Source organism: Hypanus sabinus, chromosome 6 (genome assembly GCF_030144855.1).
Source record: "Hypanus sabinus isolate sHypSab1 chromosome 6, sHypSab1.hap1, whole genome shotgun sequence".
Classification (NCBI taxonomy): Eukaryota; Metazoa; Chordata; class Chondrichthyes; order Myliobatiformes; family Dasyatidae; genus Hypanus; species Hypanus sabinus.
In genome coordinates, this window is record NC_082711.1 from 38,206,101 (window position 1) to 38,231,968 (window position 25,868).

Below are 25,868 nucleotides of genomic sequence, written 5' to 3' on the forward strand. Positions count from 1 at the left end.
TATTTGTTACAAATGGGAAGAATTAAAGCAGAAGATGAATTAAATGTTTCAAGAGTAATAGTATTGTATGTTATTGCAGCAGGAACAATATCATACAAAGACTACTTATCCATCTGCATTCTTTATACTTAGAAATTTAAATGTTTTGAGAGCATCACACACAAAATGCTGGTGGAATGCAGCAGGCCAGGCAGCATCTATAGGAAGAAGCAGTGTCGATGTTTTGGCCCAAGACCCTTCATCAGGACTAACTGAAAGTAAGAGATTTGAAAGGGGGGGGGGAAATCTGAAATGATAGGAGAAGACAGGAGGGGGAGGGATGAAGCCAAGAACTCGAAAGTTGGTTGGCAAAAGGGATACAGAGCTGGAGAAGAGAAAGGATCATGGGACAGGAGGCCTCGGGAGAAAGAAAGGGGGAGGGGAGCACCAGAGGGAGATGGAGAACAGGCAAAGAGTGATGGGCAGAGAGAGGAAAAAAAAGGAGGGGGGAATAAATAAATCTGGGATGGGGTAAGAAGAGGAGGAGGGACATTAACAGAAGTTTGAGAAATCAATGTTCATGCCATCAGGTTGGCGGCTACCCAGACGGTATATAAGACGGTATCCAACCTGAGTGTGGCTTCATCTTGACAGTAGAGGAGGCCCTGGATAGACATATCAGAATGGGAATGGGATGTGGAATTAAAATGTGTAGCCACTGGGAGATCCTGCTTTCTCTGGCAGACAGAGTGTAGGTGTTCAGTGAAACAGTCTCCCAGTCTGTGTCAAGTCTCACCAATATATAGAAGGCCGCACTGGGAGCACTGAATGCAGTATATTACACCAGCCGACTCACAGGTGAAGTGTCACCTCACCTGGAAGGACTGTCTGGGGCCCTGAATGGTGGTGAGGGAGGAAGTGTAAGGGCAGGTGTAGCACTTGTTCCACTTACAATGATAAATGCCAAGAGGGAGATTGGTGGGAATGGATGGGGGGGACGAGTGGACAAGGGAGTTACGTAGGGAACGATCCCTGTGGAAAGCAGAGGGGGGAGGGAAAGATGTGCTTGGTAGTGGGATCCTGTTGGAGGTGGCAGAAGTTACGGAGAATTATACTTTGGACCCGGAGGCTAGGGGCCCCAGACAGTCCTTCCAGGTGAGGCGACACTTCACCTGTGAGACGGCTGGTGTGATATATTGCATCCAGTGCTCCCAGTGTGGCCTTTTATATATTGGTGAGACCCGATGCAGACTGGGAGACTGTTTCGCTGAATACCTACGCTCTGTCCACCAGAGAAAGCAGGATCTCCCAGTTGCCACACATTTTAATTCCACATCCCATTCCCATTTGGATATGTTTATCCATGGCCTCCTCTGCTGTCAAGATGAAGCCACACTCAGGTTGGAGGAACAACACCTTATATTCCATCTGGGTAGCCTCCAACCTGATGGCATGAACATTGATTTCTCTAATTTCCATTAATGCCCCCCTCCCCTTCTTACCCCATCCCATATTTATTTATTTTCCCCCTCCTTTTTTTTCTCTCTGCCCATCACTCTTTGCCTGTTCTCCATCTCCCTCTGGTGCTCCCCCCCCCCCCCCCTTTTTTTCTCCCTAGGCCTCCTGTCCCATGATCCTCTCCCTTCTCCAGCTGAGTATCCCTTTTGCCAACCAACTTTCGAGCTCTTGGCTTCATCCCTCCCCCTCCTGTCTTCTATCATTTTGGATTTCCCTCCTCCCCCTCCTACTTTTAAATCTCTTACTATCTTTTCTTTCAGTTAGTCCTGACGAAGGGTATCGGCCAGAAATGTCAACACTACTTCTCACTATAGATGCTGCCTGGCCTGCTGTGTTCCACCAGCATTTTGTGTGCGTTGCTTGAATTACCAGCATCTTCAGATTTCCTCATGTCTGCATTTTCAGAGCATGGTGCTGTTGCAAGTGGCTAATAGATATCTATTGTAATAGATATTTAAGGCGTTTTCCATTTTGCGTGAAGGAGTAGATCATATTAGGATTTCTTAATTTCAGTGTAAGTTACTCTGTAACAGTGGACTCAGACTTCTGAAGATAGAGCTATACAGTCGGCCCTCCTTATTCACAGATTCAACCATCCGCAGATTGGGAAAACCTGGAAATTCTGTCTCCAGCACTTGTTGTTTGAGCATGTACAGACTTTTTTTCTTGTCATTATTCCCTAAACTATACAGTATAACAACTATTTACATAGCATTTACATTGTATTAGGTATTATAAGTAATCTAGAGATGATTTAAAGTATACGGGAGGATGTGTGTAGGTTACTGCAGATCGGGATCAAAACAAAACGGAAATTCTCTTAGTCGGAACGTGTACATCCGGTATTATTTAGCATCAGTTAGTCAAACATTTGTCTTAGTATATGGTATATATTTTACCTTTCTGTGCATATAAAACACTTAAGAAATGTATGTATTTCAATAATTAAGCCACTGCGTTGCTTGGTAATAATTGTAGCTTTCATCGGGGCAGGGGCTTTCACATTCTCACTTTATCCTTTAAAATTGTTCGGATCGTTGACGAACACATCCAATGAGCAATGGCGTTTTTCCATTCGCTTTATTATTTTTACTTTGTTTTCAATCGTGATCGGTTTCCATCAACGGAACAGAAACAGCAGCAGCCACAGGCAGCAGGTCCCAAGCTCTGCCAGGTCCTAAAGTCTACCGCACTGAGACAAGTTAAATAAGGGACTTGAGCATCCACATTGTTTGGTATCCGCAGGGAGTCCTGGAACCAATCACCCGCAGATAAGGAGGGCTGACTGTATTTCAAAAAATTGTGCATCACCAGAGTGACTAGAGCAAACTTTATTACTATACACAACTTAATTTCGTGAAGTCTGATCCAAGTTGTGGTATAGTTCTCTCTCAGAGGTTTATTTCCCTGGCAATCCTTTACTGCAGTTATGTTGTCATCTCCAAGCTTTATCATCACTGGAAAAAGGTCATTGGAGTCAAGTTTTGAAATGCTCTGGTATAATTCTTCCCTTGCAGTTTGAATTGTTTTACAATCAACACTTCAGTGGACGGAAGCTTACCTGGCTGCACTACCTTTGTACAGGTAAGAATATTCTGTGTGACATTCCAACCTCTCCAAAATCCTCCTTTTTCTACTTCTAGAAGGAAAATAAATCTGGACCTAGGTAGATTTGGGTTACTCTTCGTCAATTATATTCTGATTTCATAACTCAGGACCGAAATAAAACTTGGTCAGTTCAGTTAAGTACATGCATTTGTGTCTCCAAACTATTTCTATTCAATTACATAACACATATAATTTAAAAAGAGACAGTTCAGATTTACAGCATTATTTTGTGTAGTGTGTAACTTTGGAAAGACTTTATTCCCATTAAATTATCGTGTAATTTTTGCAGAAGAAAAGTAGAAATTGCAGCAAAATCTGAACATTTGCACCTTCTTTGCCATTTATCTGAGCACTGCTTCTGTCAATATCTAAATGTTTATCTGTCTGCTTTGTATATATTTAGCAACTGAACCCAATTTGAATAGTGCTCATAAGGATTCACCACCCTTTGGATGGCAAAACTTGTTCATTTACAGTATCCTCTATATTTTTTCTATTTAATTTTAAACCCTGCTAAAGAAGTGTTTTATCCTTTGGTTTATCCCGGCTTATTACTTGTCAAAACTGACAAGTTTATTTTAATATAGTTAAGGTTGGTGGTGTATTTTTAATCATTTTCTAAACTGGTCATGGAAATACAAGTTTTTAGCCAATTTGCCCAGTATCCTTCAAAGTCATGATGCCAGACCAAACTAATCTCCATTTCCAGCCTGTTCATATGCTTGTCTGAATGCTGCTTTATTATTGCTGTTGTATCTCCTTCAGACACTGACCACTTCTCATGCAATCTGTTGCAGCAGCTATGATGCTGTATACTTTTTTAATACTGAAAAACATGTTACTCTGTGTAAAATAGCACTGGCAAATAGCCTCACGCATTTGTAGAAAACACTGTGATCTTGTAAAATGTGAAATTGGCTATTCAGGAACATAGTGGAACAGTGCTTCAAAAAGAAGCTTATGAGATAATTAGGAGAGGAAAAAAAATAGAGAACTTTGGAAAAAGAGTAATATGCAGTAAATATCAAATTCAGACTGACTTCAGTTTTCTGTCCCATTGCATACATGCTCTTATGTAAAAGTACTAATCAGTTGCTTCCTAATCATGCCATTTGGTGTAATTGTGCTGGTAATCTTGTGGGTTTGTATTTTTAGTTTAAGTAATTGGATGAAATTGAAATGCATTTTAACAGTTATATGAACACAGTAATTGCACATTTCATTTTTCTTTCCTTTTTTTTCATTGGGTGGAAAAGGAGAAGTAAAAATGAACTATTTATCAAAGCCTTACGTGGCTATGGTCACTACATACCAAATGGCGGTGTTGCTAGCATTTAACAACAGTGAAATCGTCAGCTACAAGGAGCTCCAAGACAGCACACAGATGAATGACAAAGAACTTAGCAAAACCATTAAATCATTGCTTGACGTAAAAATGATCAACCATGACTGTAGCAAGGCAAGTATGTTGATGAAATACTGGTAATATGGTTAAGAATCTTGATGCAGAATGATGCTCTTATTTTTGTATTGTTTGGGGCATATTCTTGTATAATCACCCCTCCACATTAATTTTAAATGATGAGAATACTTCGAAGTGTGTGCAAAATGGGAGGCTTTAGGGGAATGATCAAACCTAAATTAATCAATGAATAAATTAATTAATTCATTTTCAGTTTAGTTGTTCAGTTCCAGAGACAATTTGGAATGAGGTTTTAACAGGAAAGGGAGTAAGTATAATGCACCAGTTCATGGATGAACAGACAAGTCAGGAAGATCTCAGGTATGAGATTGGAATTCTGTTGAGTTGTAGGAAGAGTGCTTTGAGTGTTCCCAGATTCCTGAGGTTGTGTAAGGAAGTAATCTAAGATGTAGTATCTTAATTATTCTGTGACCCTGCTGGCAGTAGCAAGCTTGTGAATGTTGGGCCATGTTATCAAAGACTTCAGTGTTATTTTTTCATGACAGATTAGCATTGCTGTCATTCAAATTACAGTGAATGTTGAGCGAAACAGTACTTACACATAGAGAAGGGAAGCCAGTAACCTGTGATAGGCTCTGTAAGTAAAGTTTAATGAAGCATAGACAAAATCAGCCACAAGGTAAGCAGAGATTTGCAATTAAGTTCAAAACAGAAAGGTAAATCTTTAGGTTTCTTTGTCTCAACAAGTATCTTGAGAAAATGCTGCTCAGGAGAAAATTTACTTGCAATCATGCAGCCTCTTAATTTAGAAAGTCATGTTAGTGTATTTTCTTTCTGCAGGAAGATATTGACTTGGATTCAATTTTCTCTTTGAACATGGTTTTCAGCAGTAAAAGGACAAAGTTTAAAATTACAACCTCCATGCAAAAAGATACACCCCAAGTAAGATTTTTGTTGTCTTGAATGGGCACCTTTCATAGAGTTATTATATGCTTGAAACTAATCATAAAAGTGGAAGCATTATTTTTCAGCTTCAATTGTCATAGCAACAGGCCCTCCTGCCACTATGTTGAAGTAGGCCATCAGGTATCCATCAGTACTGATCCCTATTTGCCAGCACTCGGTCCATTGCCTCTCTGCCTTGGTTATTCAACTGCTTATCTGGATACTTAATGTGTGAAGGTTTCCTTCCACCATTTCTCAGGCAAGGCATGGTCATAATGGCTTTGACATTGCATCCATCCTCTGGGTGAAAAAAATTCCTCAGATCCCCTCCATCCCCTTAAATTAATTCAATGCCCACTAGTTTTTGGGTTTTTTTGAGTATTTTTCCTGTTAGCTACTTCAACAGTGCTCTTTCTTCAATGTGCTCTCCTCCAAGGGAAAACAAACACTATCTATCCATTCTTCTTCAGAACTGAAAAACTCCATTCCAACCAGTGTCTTGGTAAATCTTCACTTCACGCTGTCCACGTTAATCTCATATCAGAGTGACACACAGAAATCTAGCTGTATGCTGCCCAGTGTTTTCTCCCCTAGAGTTTTACAGTAAGCTCCCAGCTTTTGTGTTTTCTATCCTATATAATTGGACACAGGAATCCCTTTTGTCTGTTTCAGTTATTTCTCTACCTATGGAATCCTTGAATTTGTACAACAGGATCCCTCAGTTTTTTCATAATCCTTAGGGTCCTACCTCTGTGTATGTAGTACGCCTATTTATCAACTCATAATAAATCACTTCACATGCATCAGTATTAAATTCCACTTGTCATTACTCTGACCATCATACCAATTGATCAGTGTCATCCTGTAGACTACAACTATCCTCCTCACTATCAATACTGTTCACCAATGTTGTGTCATTTCCAAACTGTTGAATCAATATCCAACATATCATTCCAGTTAGCAGCAACTCATTATGTAAATAATAATTGTCTGTGATCTTCGTCCATTTACTGTTATTATGATTCCATGTGTTATATTTCTGAATCTTCACTTTCTTGATGTAATTGTTCTTCTGCTTTATGTTTAGAATGTTTTTTGTACTGTCCCTAAGATTGAATAATGTTTTAGAAGTTTTCACATAGCTTCTTTATTTTATGCACCGTATTTCTTTATCAATAAAACCAAAGAATATGTTCTTTCATTGTCATATTTTGGGTATTTTACCTTCAGTTTTCTACTCTTACTTGAAAGCACTACTTCATTCTTCTTGCCGAAGTTTATAATTTTGACAGCTTCCATTATATTTTCCCACTCTGCTGCTTCAGGAAGTCTGTTAATAACCTCATAGTCGACTACAGTTCCAACTTAGGTGTCAAGTTTTGAACGTAACACCTGCTCTGAATTTTTGTCCATCAATATATCTCAGACAGGGAACCAGTCTAATTTCTGGAGAGCACAGCTGTATATTTCTCTCCAGTTGTAAAATAATTGTTGAATATCATCTTCTGCATGGCCAGTTTCATGGATTAAGGGGGAATGGTGTTCTGGTGAGAAGTGTGATATCTGTTGAAAGCTGCTATGACTTGGTTCATGATATTTTGTTCTCTTTTTGCATGTCTAATTAAAGGAGCAGTACATTTATCCAATATGCCTCTTAATGTCTTGTAGGTGGCTGGTTTTCAAAGAACTATAATTAAATCTTTACTTAATTTTTGGTGTCCAGTTCTATTTTTAATTGAGTCATCATTGTGGATGATTGCATTTTGAGCTGAATGAGTCACAAATAGAATAGATGTGATGTTTCAAACAAAATTATATGATAGTTCTGAGAGGTAATAGTTTCTCCTTTTTAAGAAAAGATATAAAGCAGGGGTTCCCAATCTGGGGGCCACAGACCCCTTGGTTAATGGTAAATATGGTATAAAAAAGGTTGGGAACCCCTGATATAAAGGGTGACCTGAGAAACTCAACTTTGCAATCGTTTGCAAATGTAGCCTGTTCTTGTCGTACATTATTTCCTGGAGTGAGAACATGAAACTGTCCAAATGAATTGGAACAGGAATCCTAAAAGTTACAAAGGATGGTTCTTGAACATGGCGAATGAAAGTTGTTAATCAGTAGCAGTGTGTGGAGACTAGTCCACAATGATAGGAGAATCTTTTCTTCATTTGCTACAATTGAAACAATAACTGATGAGATTAACAAACAAGAGAAAAAATGCAGCAGTACAATGCAATACATAATAATGAAAAAACTGATTTGCAATAAATGTCTATATATATTAAATAGTTAAATAAGTAGTGCAAAAAATAGAAATAAAAAGTAGTGAGGTAGTGTTCATGGGTTTAATGTCCATTCAGAAATCGGATGGCAGAGGGGAAAAAGCTGTTCCTGAATTGTTGAGTATGTGCCTTCAGGCTTCTGTTCCTCCTTCTTCATGGTAGCAATGAGAAGAGGGCATGTCCTATATGATGGGAGTCCTTACTGACCACCTTTTTGAGCACCACTCCTTGAAGACATCCTGAATACTTTGAAGGCTTGTACCCATGATGGAGCTGACTAATTTTACAACTCTCCGCAGCTTACTTCAATCCGTGCAATAGTCCCCCCACTGCCCCCAATATCAGACAGTGATGCAGCCGGTTAGAATGGTCTCCACAGTACATCTGTAGAAATTTGCAAATGTTTTTGGTGATAGACCAAATCACTCCAAATGAGATATAGCTGCTGTCTTGTCGTCTTTATAGTTGCATCGATATGTTGGGTTCAAGTTAGGTTCTCAGAGATATTGACATCCAGGAACTTGAAACTGCTCACTCTTTCCACTTCTGATCCCTCTATGAGGACTGGTGTTTCTTGTCTTACCCTTTCTGGACTCCACAGTCAGTACTTTGGTCTTACTGACATTAAGTGTAAGGTTGTTGCTGCAGCATCACTCAACTTGCTGGTATATCTCACTCCTGTACACCCTCTCGTCACCATCTGAGATTCTGCCAACAATGGTTGTGTCATCAGCAAATTTATAGGTGGTATTTGAGCTGTGTCTTGCCATACAGTCATGGGTGCAGAGAGTAGACCAGCAGGCTAAGCACACACCCCTGAGGTGCGCCAGTGTTGATTGTCAGCACTAAGTTTTATACTGGTTTGTTTTTGAATTTTTAGTTAATTATTCATTAAGTACAGCTATACAGAACATTTAGGATCCCTGTGTTGAAATTTTGTACAGATTATAAATCACACATCAGAAGTCTGTTGAAACAGCTATATTGGGTTTCTCTTATTTTTTCATTACTTAAAGGAGATGGAACAAACTAGAAGTGCGGTCGATGAGGACAGGAAAATGTATCTGCAGGCTGCTATAGTGCGCATCATGAAAGCACGTAAAGTGCTCCGACACAATGCACTTATTCAAGAGGTAATGGTTAACTGTTTGTAGGTTTCCAGTGAGTAAGTAAAACCCACCTATGTATTTCATGTCTAGATTAATCAAAAATATTTGCTCTTTGGTGATTTGAAGTACATTTTGTGCAGCAACTAAAATGGACTAGAATGCAGTCCTTTCATTTCAGGTCCAAGGCTTGTAATTAAATATAGTTGATAAAGTGAAAGTCTCCTTTAGTCTACACAAGCAAGTTCAAGTAAGATTACTTTGAACAGCCTTAACTAAGTTCCTGCTTAGTCTGTGTGTGCAACAAAGTAACACCAAATGTATAATTGGAAATTCTATTTAAAAAATTCATTGTTTGATAAAAGGAATAATATGCTCATTCAGCATTTTCTAAATAAGCCCAAGAAGGACTTGTTGATAAGGTGACAAAAGTAGAAAAATATTGCCATTGCAATAGCATCCTTCATCTTCAGTATGCAATTGGTAAATTGGTTCATTATTGTCATGTGTATGAGGTACAGTGAAAAGATCTTTTGCATACTATCCATGCATCTCATCAGTACATCGAGATAGCACAAGGGAAAGGCAAGAGCAGAATGAAGAATATAATGTTACAATTACAGAGAAAGTGCAGGCAGAAAATGCAAAATCCTGTGGACATCAGATTTAAATGATAGCCAGTCCCCTTCTCATGTAATCATGTCTCCTCAATTTAGACATTCCCACTTACGGAAGTATCTCATTATTTACCCTGTGATGCTCCCTTGTGATCTCATGTTTCAATAAGATAACCCCTTATTCTCTGAACTCCCAAAGAATACCCTCACCTGTTAATGTCAAATATAGTAAATATATTTGGTTTTATCACTTTCTCTGCCAGTGGTAAGCAAAATCCTTGCTCCCAAAATATTCCCTTTAAGGATCCTGCTTCTTACCTTAAAACTATGCCACCCTGTGGATGCTCTGAATATGGGAAAACAATCTTGACAATCTACCCAATCCATGTCTCTTATAATCTTGTGTACCCTAATCAGGTTACCACTCAGCCTCCTTTGCTCCAGCAAATAGCAGTTGTTTAGTGTGATCTTCACTGTCAGTGTCATTCCAAGGAAGTGTTTACTTAGGTAGTCGAAGGGAAATGAAGACTGCATTTCAATGTTTTAAAAAAAAGTCATCATAGGTGTTTCACTCAAGTGCCATTATGCTCATGCAAGGAAATGTAGGGGTTTTACTCCATTTTATGCCCAACTTAGAAAGGACTTGGAGTAAGAAATGCCTCGCCAATGTGGGCTGACTCTTTCACAATCTAAAAAATGATTGAATTCAACCTTGATTCAGCACTTGAAAAACTGGTTGTTCCTGTAAATTTCAGTCCAGAAAAACTTAAAACAAGATTTAGGTGGATAGTTCATCTTGTACATAGTTCATAATTGTACATAGCGCTGTCCTTTGGATGAGATGTTAAGCTGAACCCTGAGATATCCCTGTGAGTGAGCATAACTACTGATTAGGTCAATGGCACAAATTAGTAATAATCGTGAATAAAATGGCATGTTTCCAGTATCTCAGCCCATATTTATTCCTGGAAAAACATCACTAAAACAGATTGTGGGCATCATATCAATGTTGGTATGAGAGCTTGTGCACATTATCTCCTGCCAAGTTTTGCAATATTACAACCATGCCTACACTTAAAAAGGACTTCATTCATTGTAAAGCTGTTCGAATTATCATGGGGATTCATAGAGAATTGGAATTAGTGTAAGTAGACTCTCGACTCCTGAACCCTGTTCAATCACACATTGAGAACATGGCTGATTTAAGCATACACGGGAGGCTTTTCATAGAATGTAGTCGTTCTTTCAATAGTATGCAATGGAATGGTATATATACATCTGTTATGTGAAGGAAATGTACACCTGAAAAGATGTTGAATGTATGCAGCCAGTGAGTTAATATTTTAAACAGAAAGGACAATTAAGTGTATAAGATTTTTTTTGTTCCAGCATTAATCAGATTCAGTTTGTTTTCATTTTCCTTTCCACTGCCCTCAGAGATTATATTTCTCAATTATCTGTTTTAAAGACTTCTTAATATGTGTTCACTTTTCAACAGGTAATAAGCCAATCAAGAGCAAGATTCAATCCTAGTATCAGCATGATCAAGAAATGCATTGAAGTCCTCATTGACAAACAATATATTGAGCGTAGCCAGGCCTCGGCAGACGAGTACAGTTATGTAGCTTGATCCAAACTGTTGGCATTTGGCTTTGTCTGAGTATGGTGCAAAGACCTGCTGTGTCACTGTTTGATGTGTTCCTGTGAAATGAAGCAGAGCTGTGCCTCCACCAGGTTTTTCAACCCACCACCTGGCAGTCCTTTCTCTGCTGTTTACAATCTAACCAGTGCCACATCGCAAGTGTCAATGCCGATAGATCTCCCAACTCATGTCATCACAACATTAGAGTAAAGTGGGAATATTCTGGGTGCCATGTTAATCTCACCGGTTCAGTTGATATATTTTAAAAGATAATTTAAAATTAAACTGTAATAAGGCAAATAATTGTGTTTACACTGTAAATTTTGCATCCAATATTGCATATAGCAAACATGGCACTGTTACTTCACAAATAAAGCCTGTATTCTACCTGGGATTTATCTAGGTTTCAATGAAGTAGACCATTACACCAGTGTACTCTGCATATCACCCAGATGAGCAGATCTATGTACTTCATAAATACTGAGATTTTCCTGAACTGTCACTACAGGACCATCATGAGGAATGTCTGAACTGGTTTGCACTTCCATTAAAGGGATTTTTGTCCGGTTGATTTCTTTCAGTGTTTCTCGTGTGCATTGATGATTGTCATAAATCCTCCAAGCCTTAATTCTTTAACCTGGATGCTGCAGTGTTTTTTTTTGTGGAGGGAGGGAATGTTTTGTGAACCTGTCAAAAAGGTCATGTCTTTAATAATATTTTCATTTTTCTGCCTGAATTTTATCCAACGTGATACGATGTCAAAGTCCAAGACATTTGAAAATCTGACTTAAATTTATTTGGAAATTGATTTTTACAGAACAAATTCCATCACAGAGCAGTAATGAAAAACTGTTGACCTTTGCTGCTATTGACCCACCATGGTAGGCTCTCATCCCCCAGAAAAAATATACATGTAAACAACCGCACACCCTGCCCAATGTCTTGCTTCACTAGGTATGACTTCTAAGAAGCAATTAACATGGAAATCTGTCTTTCACTGGTAATCCCCATTTGGTCACAGTTGTTCAACCATTATACAAACTACCCACGAGAATGATCCTGTCACAGCTTTTCTGATCTGATTTGTATTTAGCAACAACAGACTTATTTTTGGGAAAAATATCTGTCAGTAAATCTAACTGACAAATTATAGATATCTATTATTAGCACCCCAAGATGTTTAAGTCAGGAACTTGCATAAAATTATTTTAAAGTGTTAACTTAAGTGATGAATTAAATCAGATGACTGGTTTGTTAATGAACTAGTAGTTTGAAGTTTTTGCACACTTTGAGATCTTCATGGTGTTCACAATTGCAGCTTTTTAAGAAGATTGGCTGTCTCCATTCTTACCAGTGGTATCTTTAAAAGCTTATTTATTTTTTAACTCTTTGGTGTGTCATTGTATTACCAGTAGCCAAGTGCAGCTGGAATAGTGGGGAATAAAACTGTTAAACTGCAGTTTGAGTTTTGGCTGTTCTTGCCCTTTGGTAAAATATTTTTACTACAATCATAATTTAAAAAATCTGAATGTAATATTTTGCTTTTCAAAGTATGCATAGTAATACTAATAAAAGCCCATTGAGTTAAAAGGTTAACTTTCAGTGTCCTGTCCCATTTTCCCCTAGCAGCACGACCCTCCTTCCCCATTCAAGTATTAAAATGCTGGAAGGCAGTGCTGTGCAGGATTCTATGGCTCTGTTTACCTGTATCCTTCAATTGGCTTTGTTCCAGTATAAAATTATCAGTAAAAAAAGAAAGAAGAGTTGCCTACCACCAGAAGGCAGGAGTCTACATTATGTTCTAAAACTTTTTTCTTTGTGTCCAGTGTTTTGACTATATTGCAATATCCCTTTTGCAATAGTCAAAGTAGGTCACAATAAACTCCAAAATGTAGTTTCTCTGCACAATCACTCTTGGAAGGCTGGAAGTGGAGCAAAGCAAGAAATCCATTAACTTCACTTCCTCTGTTAATGCCTCTCAACAAACTTCAAAACTAGTGACAAATTCTGTACCAGGGACATTCCAGAAGATTCAAGGACCTTTCCTTACCCCCAGCTTCATGTTTGCTCAGTGATGATTCCTGCCAGCTTCAGGTGAGGAATTGTCTTCTTGTATGCAAAGAATGCACAAGGCTCCAAGTGCCAGGTATCCCTGCTTCCCCAACCACCACTCCTGGTCCTAATCAAGCTCCCAATTAAAAATGATCCATTGCATTACAATTTCTTCAAAAAACCTGAAAGGAATTAGAGTTCAGTGGCTGCAGAGCTGGATGATATTTTTGTACAGATCACTGTTTTTGTAAAACAAATTTTTTTGTTGCTGTCATTTGACATGCACGTCATTGTCTGATTTGTAGAATTTTGTTTAATGTTATCCAGTCATAGTGAAGATTGGAAAAATTACATAACATAAACTTTTTATTTCCAAGTTGGGTTGTTATTTCTTTAGTTGTATGGATTTGGTAGATTTCAATCACCGAGCAGATGCTTTTTTTGTTTGCTTTCAAACTAAACAAAGGCATACCCCCTCATGTCTTAGATGAATGTCTTTGTAGGCAGTGAAGAATTGGAAATCCACCTTAATTTAAAGGTACCAAAATCCTCAGGATATTTTAATACAACTTTAATGATGAAATGATTCCTCAGACCTGTAAATGGAAGGATTTCTTTTTTCAATTGTATTACAGTAATTCAAAATCTTTTAGTGGTTTGCTTCCATTTGCCTACCTGGTGATATGAATCTACGACTTTTCAAAACAAAGGATCCCTTTGTATTGAGACAAAGTGGATTCAGCTCAGCAAGCTGGGACCATCATTCAAAGATGGCAAACTCATAGACAACATACTGACTGATGTTTATAATTAATGCAGCTACATACTTGCATTTCCAGTTAATTCAGTTCCTTACATGTTTTGATGACTGGATATTTTTAATGGAGGTGTGAAATACATTTCATTCTTCCATCCTTAAGCAACAATTTTTCTTGCATTCAGGGTGTGTGAGGTGTCTACACCCAAGTGAAAGGTGTCTTATTTCATAATAACTACCAGTATTCTGAGCATTCAGGAATAAGTAGCTGTTTTGCTATTTGAGCTATCTATTTTTCATCTTGCTGAAGAACAACAACATATGAAGTTCAGACTGGGAATTCATGGATGTTCCTGAGGTATTATGATAACCAATGCCAAATTATGTTTTGGGTTGAAATGTTTCAGAATTGAAGTAGTTTTAAAAATTACTGTGGCTGAATAAACTTAGAATTTGAGGTGAAAAGTTCCTTTGCTTTAATAATGTCATTGGCATTGTGAGGGAAACCATTGCCATGCACAAAAAAGCTCAGAATACTTCTGGGTGAGTTTATGATATCGTTTTCATTGGTGGAGCTCAGATGCAGCAGTTGAAGGCAACAAAAAGTTTGCCTTCAATCTGAAAGGAAGAAGTCCTGGATATGGTTCTCTGAGCATTTCTTCTGGAAATGCACGTTAGAAAAAAAGATAAGAGTGGATAATCATGATCCAATTGGCTTTGAAGTCTGCAGCTGAATATCCTGACAGTTCACCTACACATGGCAAATAGGCCTGGTTGTGTGCAATAGGAATGCTATTGACATCAATTGAACAATACTTAGCCAACTAAATGGAATAATTAGTCAATGCTCAACTATCAGAAATACATAGGAAAGACAATCTCAATTCCCTGGTACATCCCACTTTACAGTTAGCTGAACTGCAATGTTTGTGATGTATATTTGCAAAATGAGATTTTACTTTGATTATAATGTTCCTGCATATTCATCTGTAATTCTTTGTTATTTTGTGTCAGTGACCACATCTTAAGTACTTTATTTGTGTTAAATCAGTTTTAGACATCCTTATGTGAAAAGTATAGTATATGAACAAAGTCCTTTCTAATGGTTGTTTTGTTTTTACTGATGGTACTAACATCTGTATTTTTAATACAGGAAATGATGAATATGAAGACGTTGTTGAATCTCCAACATTATAGGGATTAGTTAATATAGCATTAGAATCCAAACTTCTTCAAGATAGGGCAAAGATGAGGTACTGGAGGAACTCAGCAGGTCATGTAGCATCTGTGGAGGAAAGTGGGCAGTTGATATTTGTTAAGATGAAGGGTCTTGATCTAGAAAGTCCACTTGCCATTTCACTCCACAGGTGCTGCCTAAGCCACTAATTTTTTTAAATTGTATTTGCTCCATGTTCCAGAATCTGCAGTTTATTGCATCTCCGTTATTTGAAGAGGAATATTTTTTCAAATACTTTTTGTCAACATCCCAGCATCCTTTGAGTTGCACTCCCAAACAGTACACCTTCCTTCCCTTCTGGTACCTTATCACAATGGCTTATTTCCATCGCTGAGAGAGAAAAAAAAACAAGGATAGTCAACTTATTGTATTGTTGAACTCCTTACAATGAGCCAGTTCTGGCCAAAAATATTGCTGCTAAATGCTTGCTGGTCTGAGGCTAATCAGAAGTTGAGCTGATTTATCTGTTCATCTGATGCTAAACTAAGAACGTAAAAGCAGCTGCAGTGCCCAAATGCAAACCAATTCTTTTATGCCAATGTTTGCCTTACTTGACATCAACTAAGTTAGCTCAAGAGTAAAACCTGAGTTGCATTAACTAATCATGCAATGTATTTTTGGGATGCCTCAAAACATTTTAAAAGTTGACAAAAGCTTGGCTGTTACATTGTTTGATAGCAGTTTATCGATGATAAACTTGTGCGAGTGCACAGCTCTAAGAGGAACATAGTAACACATATCATGATTACTGTTCAGTGTGTCTTTTACAAGGTACAGTTTTATGGTATTGGTAGCAAAAACTGATGGAACAAACCACAAATGGTAAAATTGTATCATTTCTTAATGCATGTACATTATGAAAATCAAATTAAAGTTTGTTTTATTTTGTTATGGCTATTCTAGTGAATTATAAATGATATTCTTATGAAGTGCCATTTAGCCACTCTGCAGTAAGTCATGCTGCCTTATCCAGTGATGATCAAGTTTACAAAAGTTTGTAACCTAATAGTGTGCTACAGATTTCCTCAAGAATTAATATCCAATAATGTGCTTATTCATATAGTCCCCATGGGTCCAAAGCAATATTTTCATAGAGGTAGCTTATAGAATGTGACAGACTTCTTTAAGGAATATAATGTATAGAATTATGAAAATATAATCAAATATATTAAGTTATATTTATAGATATCTATCCACATCTATATATAAATAAATAAAATCGGAAAGCAGCAAAGTCATCCAAAACCATGAAATCAATTTAAGTGTTTGCTAATAGTGTACAGCAGTTCCTCTCTGTTGTTAGCTTACTTTAACAAAATGGATATGAATTCACAGAGAAGCTCTTCTTTCTTCTTACAGAAACATCTGCATGATGATAGAATTGGGAACATAAAATAATATCCAATCCACACCATTAACTTTTATTCCTGACCATTAATCCACAACTTTTCCTGAATATTGTGCTAATATGTTTGCAACATCAGTATCTTAAGAAAGAAATACAGCTTAAAGTCAAGATAGCATGAGAATAAATTATTCAGGCCAGATTAGAGATTGTGTTCTGGTATAAGAAAAGACGTGGCATTTCCAAGTTTGTTTAATTTTATTTACAAGCATATTCTTCAAATCATCATGGCCCAGACCTTCCTCACAAACAGGTTGAGTTTACCTGATAAAGTAAGTCTTTGATTTGTGTACATTCATTGCCAAACAATGGGAGTTGCAAACCGATTCTTGATGCAAAATTCATTGTTTCTTATGTTTGGTGCTGTGTACATCCAAGTATCAAAGCTGAGGCATACTGTGATATACTGGTTGGCGTTCATGAACCGATTTGCTTCAACACGGGTTGGAGGGTTGTGGATATAACGAAGTAAAATTGCATTTAAAATCACTTTAGTTTTCAAATCCAGTAAGTACATGCGTGTGAGATTTCTGTATTACAATTATGTAGTGAATTTGTAACGGTCTTCAAAAATCCTTGGGCTGCAGAATCGACAATGGCCACAAGAGGGAGAGGTTCAAAAGTAGCAAGTAAACAATTACAATGGGAGAAATCTGATTTTAATTTTAATTTTTTTCCTCTCATCAATGTTTCTTGATATGCAGAGTTCTTCGAGTAGATTGTATAATGCTCCGGATTCCAGTATTTGCTGTCTTTTATGCCTCCAGAGGTTTAAAAGGAATTGCCATATCAGATCAGTGACAGCATCATCTAATTATTTTTGTTGATTCAAGTGCTCTGAGATGTATGGTTGTACATAACTAAGTGTGTTACAAGGATTAAGTTCTAGCATCAGTAATTTACCTACCTGAATGAAGAGCACTTGCAAACATGTAGTTACAAGATGCACATATATAATCCCAAACATGATTTTCCCGAAGGCCAGCGCTGTCAGGTTTATCAGCTGATATAACATAATAACCGTGAGATTCAACTGGATTCTTGTAACTGTATTTTTATTGTTCAGTAACAAAGGACATTTTGAAAAGTTAATGAACCAATTGCCTCTTCCCATACCTTCCCAACTGCTGCCACCGTCACAAACCCTGAATTCTAAATCCTCTTCCATTATCGTTTCTTCTTGCCATTACTTCAGTTTACACTGCTCTATTTTGCACCGTGCTTCTTGTGCTCATCACTGTCATTGTTGTACATATTTACCATGAGCATGCAAACTACTCTATGAGCTTCATGCAAGCAAGGAAGTTCATTGCACTCTGCTGTAAAAGAGAATAAACTAATCTGAATCTGTCGTGTCAGGTACAACTTCAAAGCGTGCCCAACTTTTCTGACCTGGACAGAAAAATGGGAGATATGGTTGGACAAGCATGGGTTGTTTTCTCTGGAGCACCAGAGGCTGAGGAGAGACCTGACGGTAGTTTACAATATTATGAGGAACTGGGATAGAGTAGAGCCCAGTATTTTCTCCCCCGTGGTTAAAGCATCTAACACTAGAAGGCATCCATTTATGATGGAGAGGAGGAAAGTCGAAAGATGCGTGGTGCAAGTTTTTTTTTACACAGAGCTGTGGGTGCTTTGAATGTTCTGCTGGTGGTGGTGGTGGAGACAGACATGATAAATGTATTTCAGGGGCTCTTAGTTAGGCATATGAATGTGCAGAAAATGGAGAGATATGAACTGTGTGCAAACATAAGGGATGAAATATCCTTAGCTTAATTGGCACAATATCATGGGTGATAGGACCTGTCCTGTACAGTAAAGGGCCCGAAGGATCATTGGAGACCTGAGTCACCCCAACCATGAACTGTTCTAGCTGCTACCACCCAGGAAATGGTACCGCAACATAAAAGCCAGGACCAACAGGCTCCAGGACAGCTTCTTCCACCAGGCCATCAGACTGATTAGTTTATGCTGACTCAACTGTATTTCTATGCTCTATTGAATATTCTGATGTACATTATTTATTATAAATTACTATAATTGCACATTTAGATGGAGGCGTAACAAAGATTTTTTACATGTTTATGTAACATGGAAGAGCACAGTTTTAAGGTGCTGGGAGGTAGGTAAAGAGAAGATGTCAGGGGTGGTTTTTTTATGCAGAGAGTGGTGAGTGTGTGGAATGGGCTGCCAGAGATGGTGATGGAAGCAGATGCAATAGGGTCCTTTAAGTGACTCCTGGATAGGTAAATGGAGCTTAGAAAAATAGAGGGTGATGGGTAACCCTAGGTAATTTCTAAAGTAAGTACATATTCGGCACAGTATTGTGGGCCAAAGGGCCTGTATTGTGGTGTAGGTTTTCTGTGTTTCTATATGTAAGTAGTAAAGCTAATTCAATTCCATTCAGTTCCATTTTCTACTTCTAAAAATAGGTTCCCCTACATCCTCCCACAAAACTCAGCCTCCAGTGCACAAGGTCGTACCTGCCTGTTTGCTTACTCTTCCAACAACTACCTTGTTGCTGGTGATTTGTTCTCCATTGCAGCTGCTTTAGTTGTTGCTGTCAGAATCCTCCTGCTATTGGTCTGTGTATTGGTCTGAGACTGCACGAGTCCACACGAGACTATGTGAGACAGCACAAAGCTACACTAGACTATGTGAGACAGCACGAGGCTACACTAGACTAGGTAAAACGTAAAAACTGCACTAGACTACAGACCTGCACAGGAAGTGCACAAAACAGTGCAGGGGAGTACAATAATTAATAAACAAGACAGTAGGGACAGTAGAGCACAAATTACAATGTCAGTCCAGACTCTAAGTATTGAGGAATCTGATGGCTTGGGGGAAGAAACTATTGCACAGTCTGGTCGTGACAGCCCGAATGCTTCGGTGCCTTTTGGCAAATGGCAGGAGGGAGAAGAGTTTTGTGAGGGGTGCGTGGGGTCCTTCACAATGCTGTTTGCTTTGCAAGTGCAGTGTGTTATGTAAATATCTGTATAGCGGGAAGAAAGACCCCGATGATCTTCTCAGCTGACCTCACTAACCGCTGCGGGGTCTTGCGATCCGAGACGGTGTCATTCCCGAACCAAGCACTGATGCAGCTGCACAGGATGCTCTCGAAACATCCTCTGCAGAATATGGGAGATGGACTTTCCTCAGCCTTCGCAGAAAGTCGAGATGCTGCTGGGCTTTCTTGGCTATGGAGCTGGTGTTGAGGGACCAGGTGAGATTCTCTGTCAGGTGAACACCAAGAAATTTGGTGCTCTTCACAATCTCCACCAAGGAGCCGTCGATGTTCAGCGGAGACTGGTCGCTCCGTGCCCTCCTGAAATGTTTTGTCCACATTCAGAGGCAGTTTGTTGGCTCTGCACCAGTCCGTTAGCCGCTGCACCTCCTCTCTGTATGCTGACTCATCGTTCTTGCTGATGAGACTCACCACGGTCGTGTCATCGGTGAACTTGATGATGTGGTTCGAGCTGTGTGTTGCTGCCAGCTCATTCCAAAAACTCTCAGATGAAAAATGTACTCCTCAGATCTCCACCGTCAGTGAGGAGGTACACTCAACGTTCTTCCCTTCCGTCATCAGATTTCCGAACAGACAACGAGCACTCTCTCACTATTTTTGCGTGACTTAATTTATTACTATGCTTAATTTACTTAGTGATACAGTGCCGAGTGGGCCTTTCCTGCCCTTTGAGCCGCATCGCACCAGCAGCCCCACAATCCCGATGAGCCATAACCAAATCACGGGGCAATTTACAATGTCCAATTAATCCTATCCGGTGCGTGTTTACACTGTGGGAGAAAACCAGGGCATCCGGGGAAATTACACCCATTCCATGGCGATACCTTACAGAATGATGCTGGAATTGAACTCTGAACACCAGAATTGTCCTGCTCTGTCATAGCATTGTGCTAAGCACAACACCACTGTGGCATCCAGATACTATGTACGATATAATTTATGTATTGCACTGTACTGCGGCCACAAAAAATTTCAGGACATACTTCTGTGATAATACACCTGAGAAAACTCCAATTCCCCTTTGAATTTCCACTTCTCACCTTAAACCTATACCCTCTGGTTTTTGACATCCCTACCATGGAAAATAGACTATTCAGGCCAAATCTTGAAGGTTCTTGTTTATTCAAATTTCTCCCCCAGTGTTGTTTAGTTTTCCTATTTGCAATCAAGTAGCGTTCGATTTGTATTTGCAGTTCTGTTTATCAACCAACAAGACACTCTCTGCTTTATTGTTGAACAGTCTTCAGGGCCTTATTGTACATGGTCAAATGAAGAATCTGACATGAGGTCCCAAGAAGTTAAGAAGTCTTGTTATTTAATGGAAACTCAGCTTGGGGCTATGGCATTTTCCAATCTTCTCAGAGCCCGATTGATGGAAATCATTTTATAGCACCAACAAACAAAATTCATGAAGAACACATTGCAGAAAAATAATGTACTATATTTATAAAATCATCTTCAGACAATAATTAACAGGTAACCATATCAGATGTAAAAAAATTGGAAATGCAATCAGAATAGGTCGTCAACAAATATTTACAATAACCACAAAAGAAGCCGCCATATTTGAATAACCAAAAAATTATGTCTGTTGAGCAAACAAATTGTTTCTCTTGAACATCTATTGAGCTCTTGCAAGAAGAATGCCAACAAGCTTGAGGTGCAGTGCTGGAACCAGGTATCAGTTTGTTCTGGGACCAAGAGCAAATGGGGCATTGAAAGAACAGAAGAAAATCAATTGGGTAAAGTTCTGGAGATCGGCAATCTAAATCTGATAAGAACCTCTGTCTTTGAGATGGGAAGCAATTCATAAAAGCCTGGACGGCTGTGGCGGAAAGAATAACAATGTGCCTCAAGTTCTAAAACCAGCGACTGCTGTTCTAATTGACTATTTCTGCAGCAGTAAATCTGAACAATGATTCTATAGAAGAAATATGAATGGGCTGTGTAAAAGATGACAGATTTTGTCAGAAAACCCAAAACCTCCCACCTGTCTCTACCACCATCAGAAAAAAGGAGTAGCATCACTCGACTCTGCTTTTGAACAAAGAAATAGGTGACTGTAATAATAGTCTACTCAGAATGTACATCTGTTGAAAGTGAATTTGACAGATGAGAGGGGATCTCAAATATCAATCTCACTCAGAGCTTAATTCTGGTAAAAACATACACTCAGTTGAAAAGAACTACATTACTTTAATGGTATCCTAAACAATTGAAATTTTTAAACTCTCCAATGATTAATGCATACATTAATGAAATACAAGTTAATATTTATCAACAGGGACAGAAGGTAGCACATTGTCTTCAAGAGTAGCATTTTAGTTATATTTTCAAGAGTTTATTTTTATTCATACAAAATGAAACTATATAAACCGGTAGATCTGTGATTTTCACATCAGGTCAACAAAGAGATTATTCCACTGGACTAAAGTTATCATGCACAGTGTATTTACCAGAATTTCTGACATTGAGTGATTGAAGAAATTAAATTATTATTTTCTACTCAGTATTCCAGGAATTTAACTTTATATCTGCTCAGTTTTCTGTAGATGTAACTGTCAGTTTTCTATACGTCAATTAATGGTATTTCAGAAATATCCAATTGAATTCGTTCTGATTACTTACCTATTTTAAAGATGAAGATGGACAATAATTTAATATGCAATGATGTATTAGGCACTGTTGTGATGAAGAAGTATGATGTGACGTACTGTATAGCTAGGGAAAATCATTGCAAACATTACCATCCCTGCAAACAGCCTTTTCCAAAAGCTCTCTATTGGAAAGTGCTTTACTGCTATCAAAAGAAAAACTTCACACCATCTGAAAAGTTTCTTCTCCCAGTTAGTTAATTTGATCAACCATTCTAGTTAGCACCCCCATACTCACTCTTTCTATTACCCATGTGAGTGCACCGTACCGTAAACACTTCAGACAACTTTTTATAATGGGGTTTCCCATTATGAAGTGGAACGGAGTTTCCTTTCCTCCATCACTGATGCTGACCTCACCTGTATCTCTTCCATTTCCTGCACATCTGTGCACACCTCATCTTCCTGCGGCCTTAACAGTGACCGAGTTCCTCTTGTCCAGGGGTTCCCAACCTGGGGTGCGACAAAGAGTGGCTTGTGTCCTTCAGTGACGAGTCATCACTCAGCCAGTTGCCAGTGTACCTTGAGAAGTGGTAGTAACGTTTGTCCCAAGCACGCTCCAGTCTCCCGCTGCCCGAGTCGAGAGAGATGTAAACTCACTCCAGTCTCCCGCTGCCCGAGTCAGAGTTGAGGAGTCTCATCAATGTTAGCTAGGTTACATCTCAGAGTTAAAAATCATCTCATAATGCCAAAATCTTTATACACTCCGAATCAACCATCGAGTAATGACTTCGCGCTGAAACCAAACCCGCAGACAGGAGGTAAATTATTCGATTATAAAATTTTAAAAAGCCACATTTTGATACAAAGTAGCTTAAGTCGTTCATTCGTATTTGTCTCAATGCATTAAAGAAGTTTTTGAATTTCAAAGGTATTTTTTCTCTTAAAAGGTTTTTTTCTTGAATTGTTGATAATTTTGAATTGTGTTAGTTGAGAAGGTATCATGGTTAGCACCGAGGACTTTGAATCGTGTGATGGGATTTCATATCTCTGGTAATTATCAGAGATAGGTGTGTAAATTCGGTAGAGAGTAGCCTAATAAGTTGCGTCACGTCCCCGTAGCATTTCCACCTGACGATTTATCTTGGCGTAACCGCAGATAATATCGTAATATAATATTCGAAAGTGTATTTCTCGCGATACTTTGCTATAGGCGTGTCCGGTTGAGTAAAGCGGTCATCCCTGACTTAGTCAGGTAGTTTTTCTCATATTAGCTCATATTTTTCACTTTACCCTTAACCCTTCATTAACTCTTCATCATGTCAAAAAGAAGGAAATGGAATGATGACGATGTGTGCTTTGGTTTCACTTGCACAACAGGAAATGATGGCTTGCAAAAACCCCAGTGCATTATTCATGGCGTTGTGTTTTCAGACTCAAATTCGAAGCCATCCAAGCTTCAAGAGCACTTCAAGCATGGCGGGGCTGATGTTGAAGGACATGATGCTGGGTCATTGAAAATCAAAAGAGCGCGTTATGATTCACAAGGAACTCTTACAAAATTAGATTTTGTTTCTGTTGAAAAAGAACTACTACTTGCTTCATACCAAGTGGCATATAAAGTGGCCAAATCCAGGAAGCCCCATACAATTGCGGAAGATCTTATCAAGCCATGTGCACTGGAAATGGCAACAATTATCCTGGACAAAGAAGCAAGAAAAAAATTTGAACAGGCGCCCCTATTGAACAATGTCATTCACAACTGAATCAGTGATTTGAGTGAAGATATTTTGGACCAAGTCATCTCAGATGTCAGAGCTAGTCCTCTTAAAATCTGTATTCAGTTGGATCAGTCAACTGATGTCTCCAGTTGTAGTCAACTCATCACATTAGTGAGGTATGTCAATGATGGTGCTGTGAAGGAAGATTTCCTGTTTTGTAAAGATCTGAAAACAAACACAACTGCAAAGGATGTGATGCAGTTGGTGGAAGATTTCTTTGCCAAACATGATTTAGATATCAAAGTCATTGGTTCTGTGACGGGGCACCTGCAAAGCTTGGAAATAAATCTGGTTTTTCTGCATTGATGAAAAAGAAGATTCCAGACTTGCAAGTTACCCATTGTTTTCTTCATCGGCATGCTTTGGCATCAAAAACATTGCCTCCAAATTTGAAGAAAGTCCTTGATACATGTGTGAAGATCATCAACTGGATCAGGGGGCGTGCTTTGAACCATCGCATCTTCAAATCATTTTGTGAGGATCTGGGAAGTGAGCATTCAGTTTTGCTTTTCCACACAGAAGTCCGTTGGTTGTCACGAGGACAAGCTTTAACCCGCTTATTTGAACTGCGGGAAGAAATCAAAGTTTTTCTCGAGGAGCGTGAATGTGATCTGGTTGGGGCAATGGAATCACAGGAATTCACCCAAATGCTGGCTTACTTAGCTGACATTTTCACTCGTATGAATGACCTGAGTGTTACTCTTCAAGGAAAAGGTATAAACCTATTGAAGGCTTGTGAAAAGTTGAATGCCTTCAAAGAAAAGTTACGCCTTTGACGTCGAAGGATGGAAAGAGGCAGTCTCTCAAATTTTCCTTCACTAGACGAGTTGGTTGATGATGCTGGATCCATAACTCCTACTGTGCATGAAGAAATTGTGGCTTATTTGGAAATGCTGTCAGAATTGTTTGATGGATGTTTTGCTGCTGGAGACCTGAAGATTTCAGAAGAATGGATCATGAATCCATATTCCTACAGTTTGGAGAAAATGTTTGATGATGAAGAGCTGAAGGAAGATCTTATTTATTTGCAGACAAATCGAGCTCTTGAAATGCAATTTGAAAGCAAGACTTTGGAGAAGTTTTGGTGTGCAGCACTGGATATATTCCCAAGACTTGGTGGTAACTCCATATTGTCATTCCATTTGCAACAACATACTTGTGTGAATCTGGATTCAGTTCTCTTTTGTCAGTCAAGACAAAATCTAGGTATCGCCTGAATCCACAGGCAGACCTGCGGATCACAGTCAGCAAGAAAGTTCCACGTTTTGACAAAATCATGAATGAGAAGCAGGAGCAAAGAAGTCATTGAATTTTATGTTCACAATTGGGATTGATTTTACTGTTTACAATTTTTTCTGAATAAATTTGAATCTAATTGCTCAATTTATATTTGCATTTTATGCACTGAGCTAAAAGCTTATTTTTTTAAGTTCAATTTGTTCACCTGCAGTATTGTAAGTGGTTCAATTTGTGGTTCAAAAATTTAGAAACTAGACTTCTTCATCTTCAAATATGATTTTACTTTTGTAGGGGGTGCGAACATTAATCAAACATTTCCTAGGGGTGTGGCACATAGAAAAGGTTGGGAACCACTGCACTTGTCCTTGCCTGCACATCCAACGCATCATTGTCCACAACTTCTGTCATCTCCAAAGGGATCCTACCACCAAACATATCTTTACTTCCCCCCACACCCTGCTTCGCTTTCCACAGGGATCATTCCCTCCATGGTTCCCTTGTCCATTCGTCCCTCCCCACTAATCTCCCTCCTGGCACATATCCCAGCAAATGGCCAAAGTGTCACAGATGCCCATTGACTTGCTCCCTCACCTCCATTCAGTGCCCCACAAAGTCCTTCCTGACAAAGCTTCACCTGCAAATCTGCTGGGGTCAT

The 25,868-nt window shown here is 38.7% G+C and overlaps 1 protein-coding gene across 2 annotated transcripts in view; it reads left to right on the forward strand.

Annotated features, from left to right (window-relative positions):
* Nucleotides 1-16,061, forward strand: part of cul2 (cullin 2) — a 66,443-nt gene extending 50,382 nt beyond the window's left edge. For both annotated transcript variants that reach the window (XM_059971934.1, XM_059971935.1), the window contains exons 17-21: nucleotides 3,015-3,081; nucleotides 4,362-4,568; nucleotides 5,373-5,470; nucleotides 8,772-8,888; nucleotides 10,977-16,061. In XM_059971934.1, the coding sequence (XP_059827917.1) occupies nucleotides 3,015-3,081; nucleotides 4,362-4,568; nucleotides 5,373-5,470; nucleotides 8,772-8,888; nucleotides 10,977-11,108 (621 nt within the window). In that variant the 3' untranslated portion in view covers nucleotides 11,109-16,061. The remainder of the gene's footprint in view (nucleotides 1-3,014; nucleotides 3,082-4,361; nucleotides 4,569-5,372; nucleotides 5,471-8,771; nucleotides 8,889-10,976) is intronic.
* Nucleotides 16,062-25,868: the final 9,807 nt, after the last annotated feature.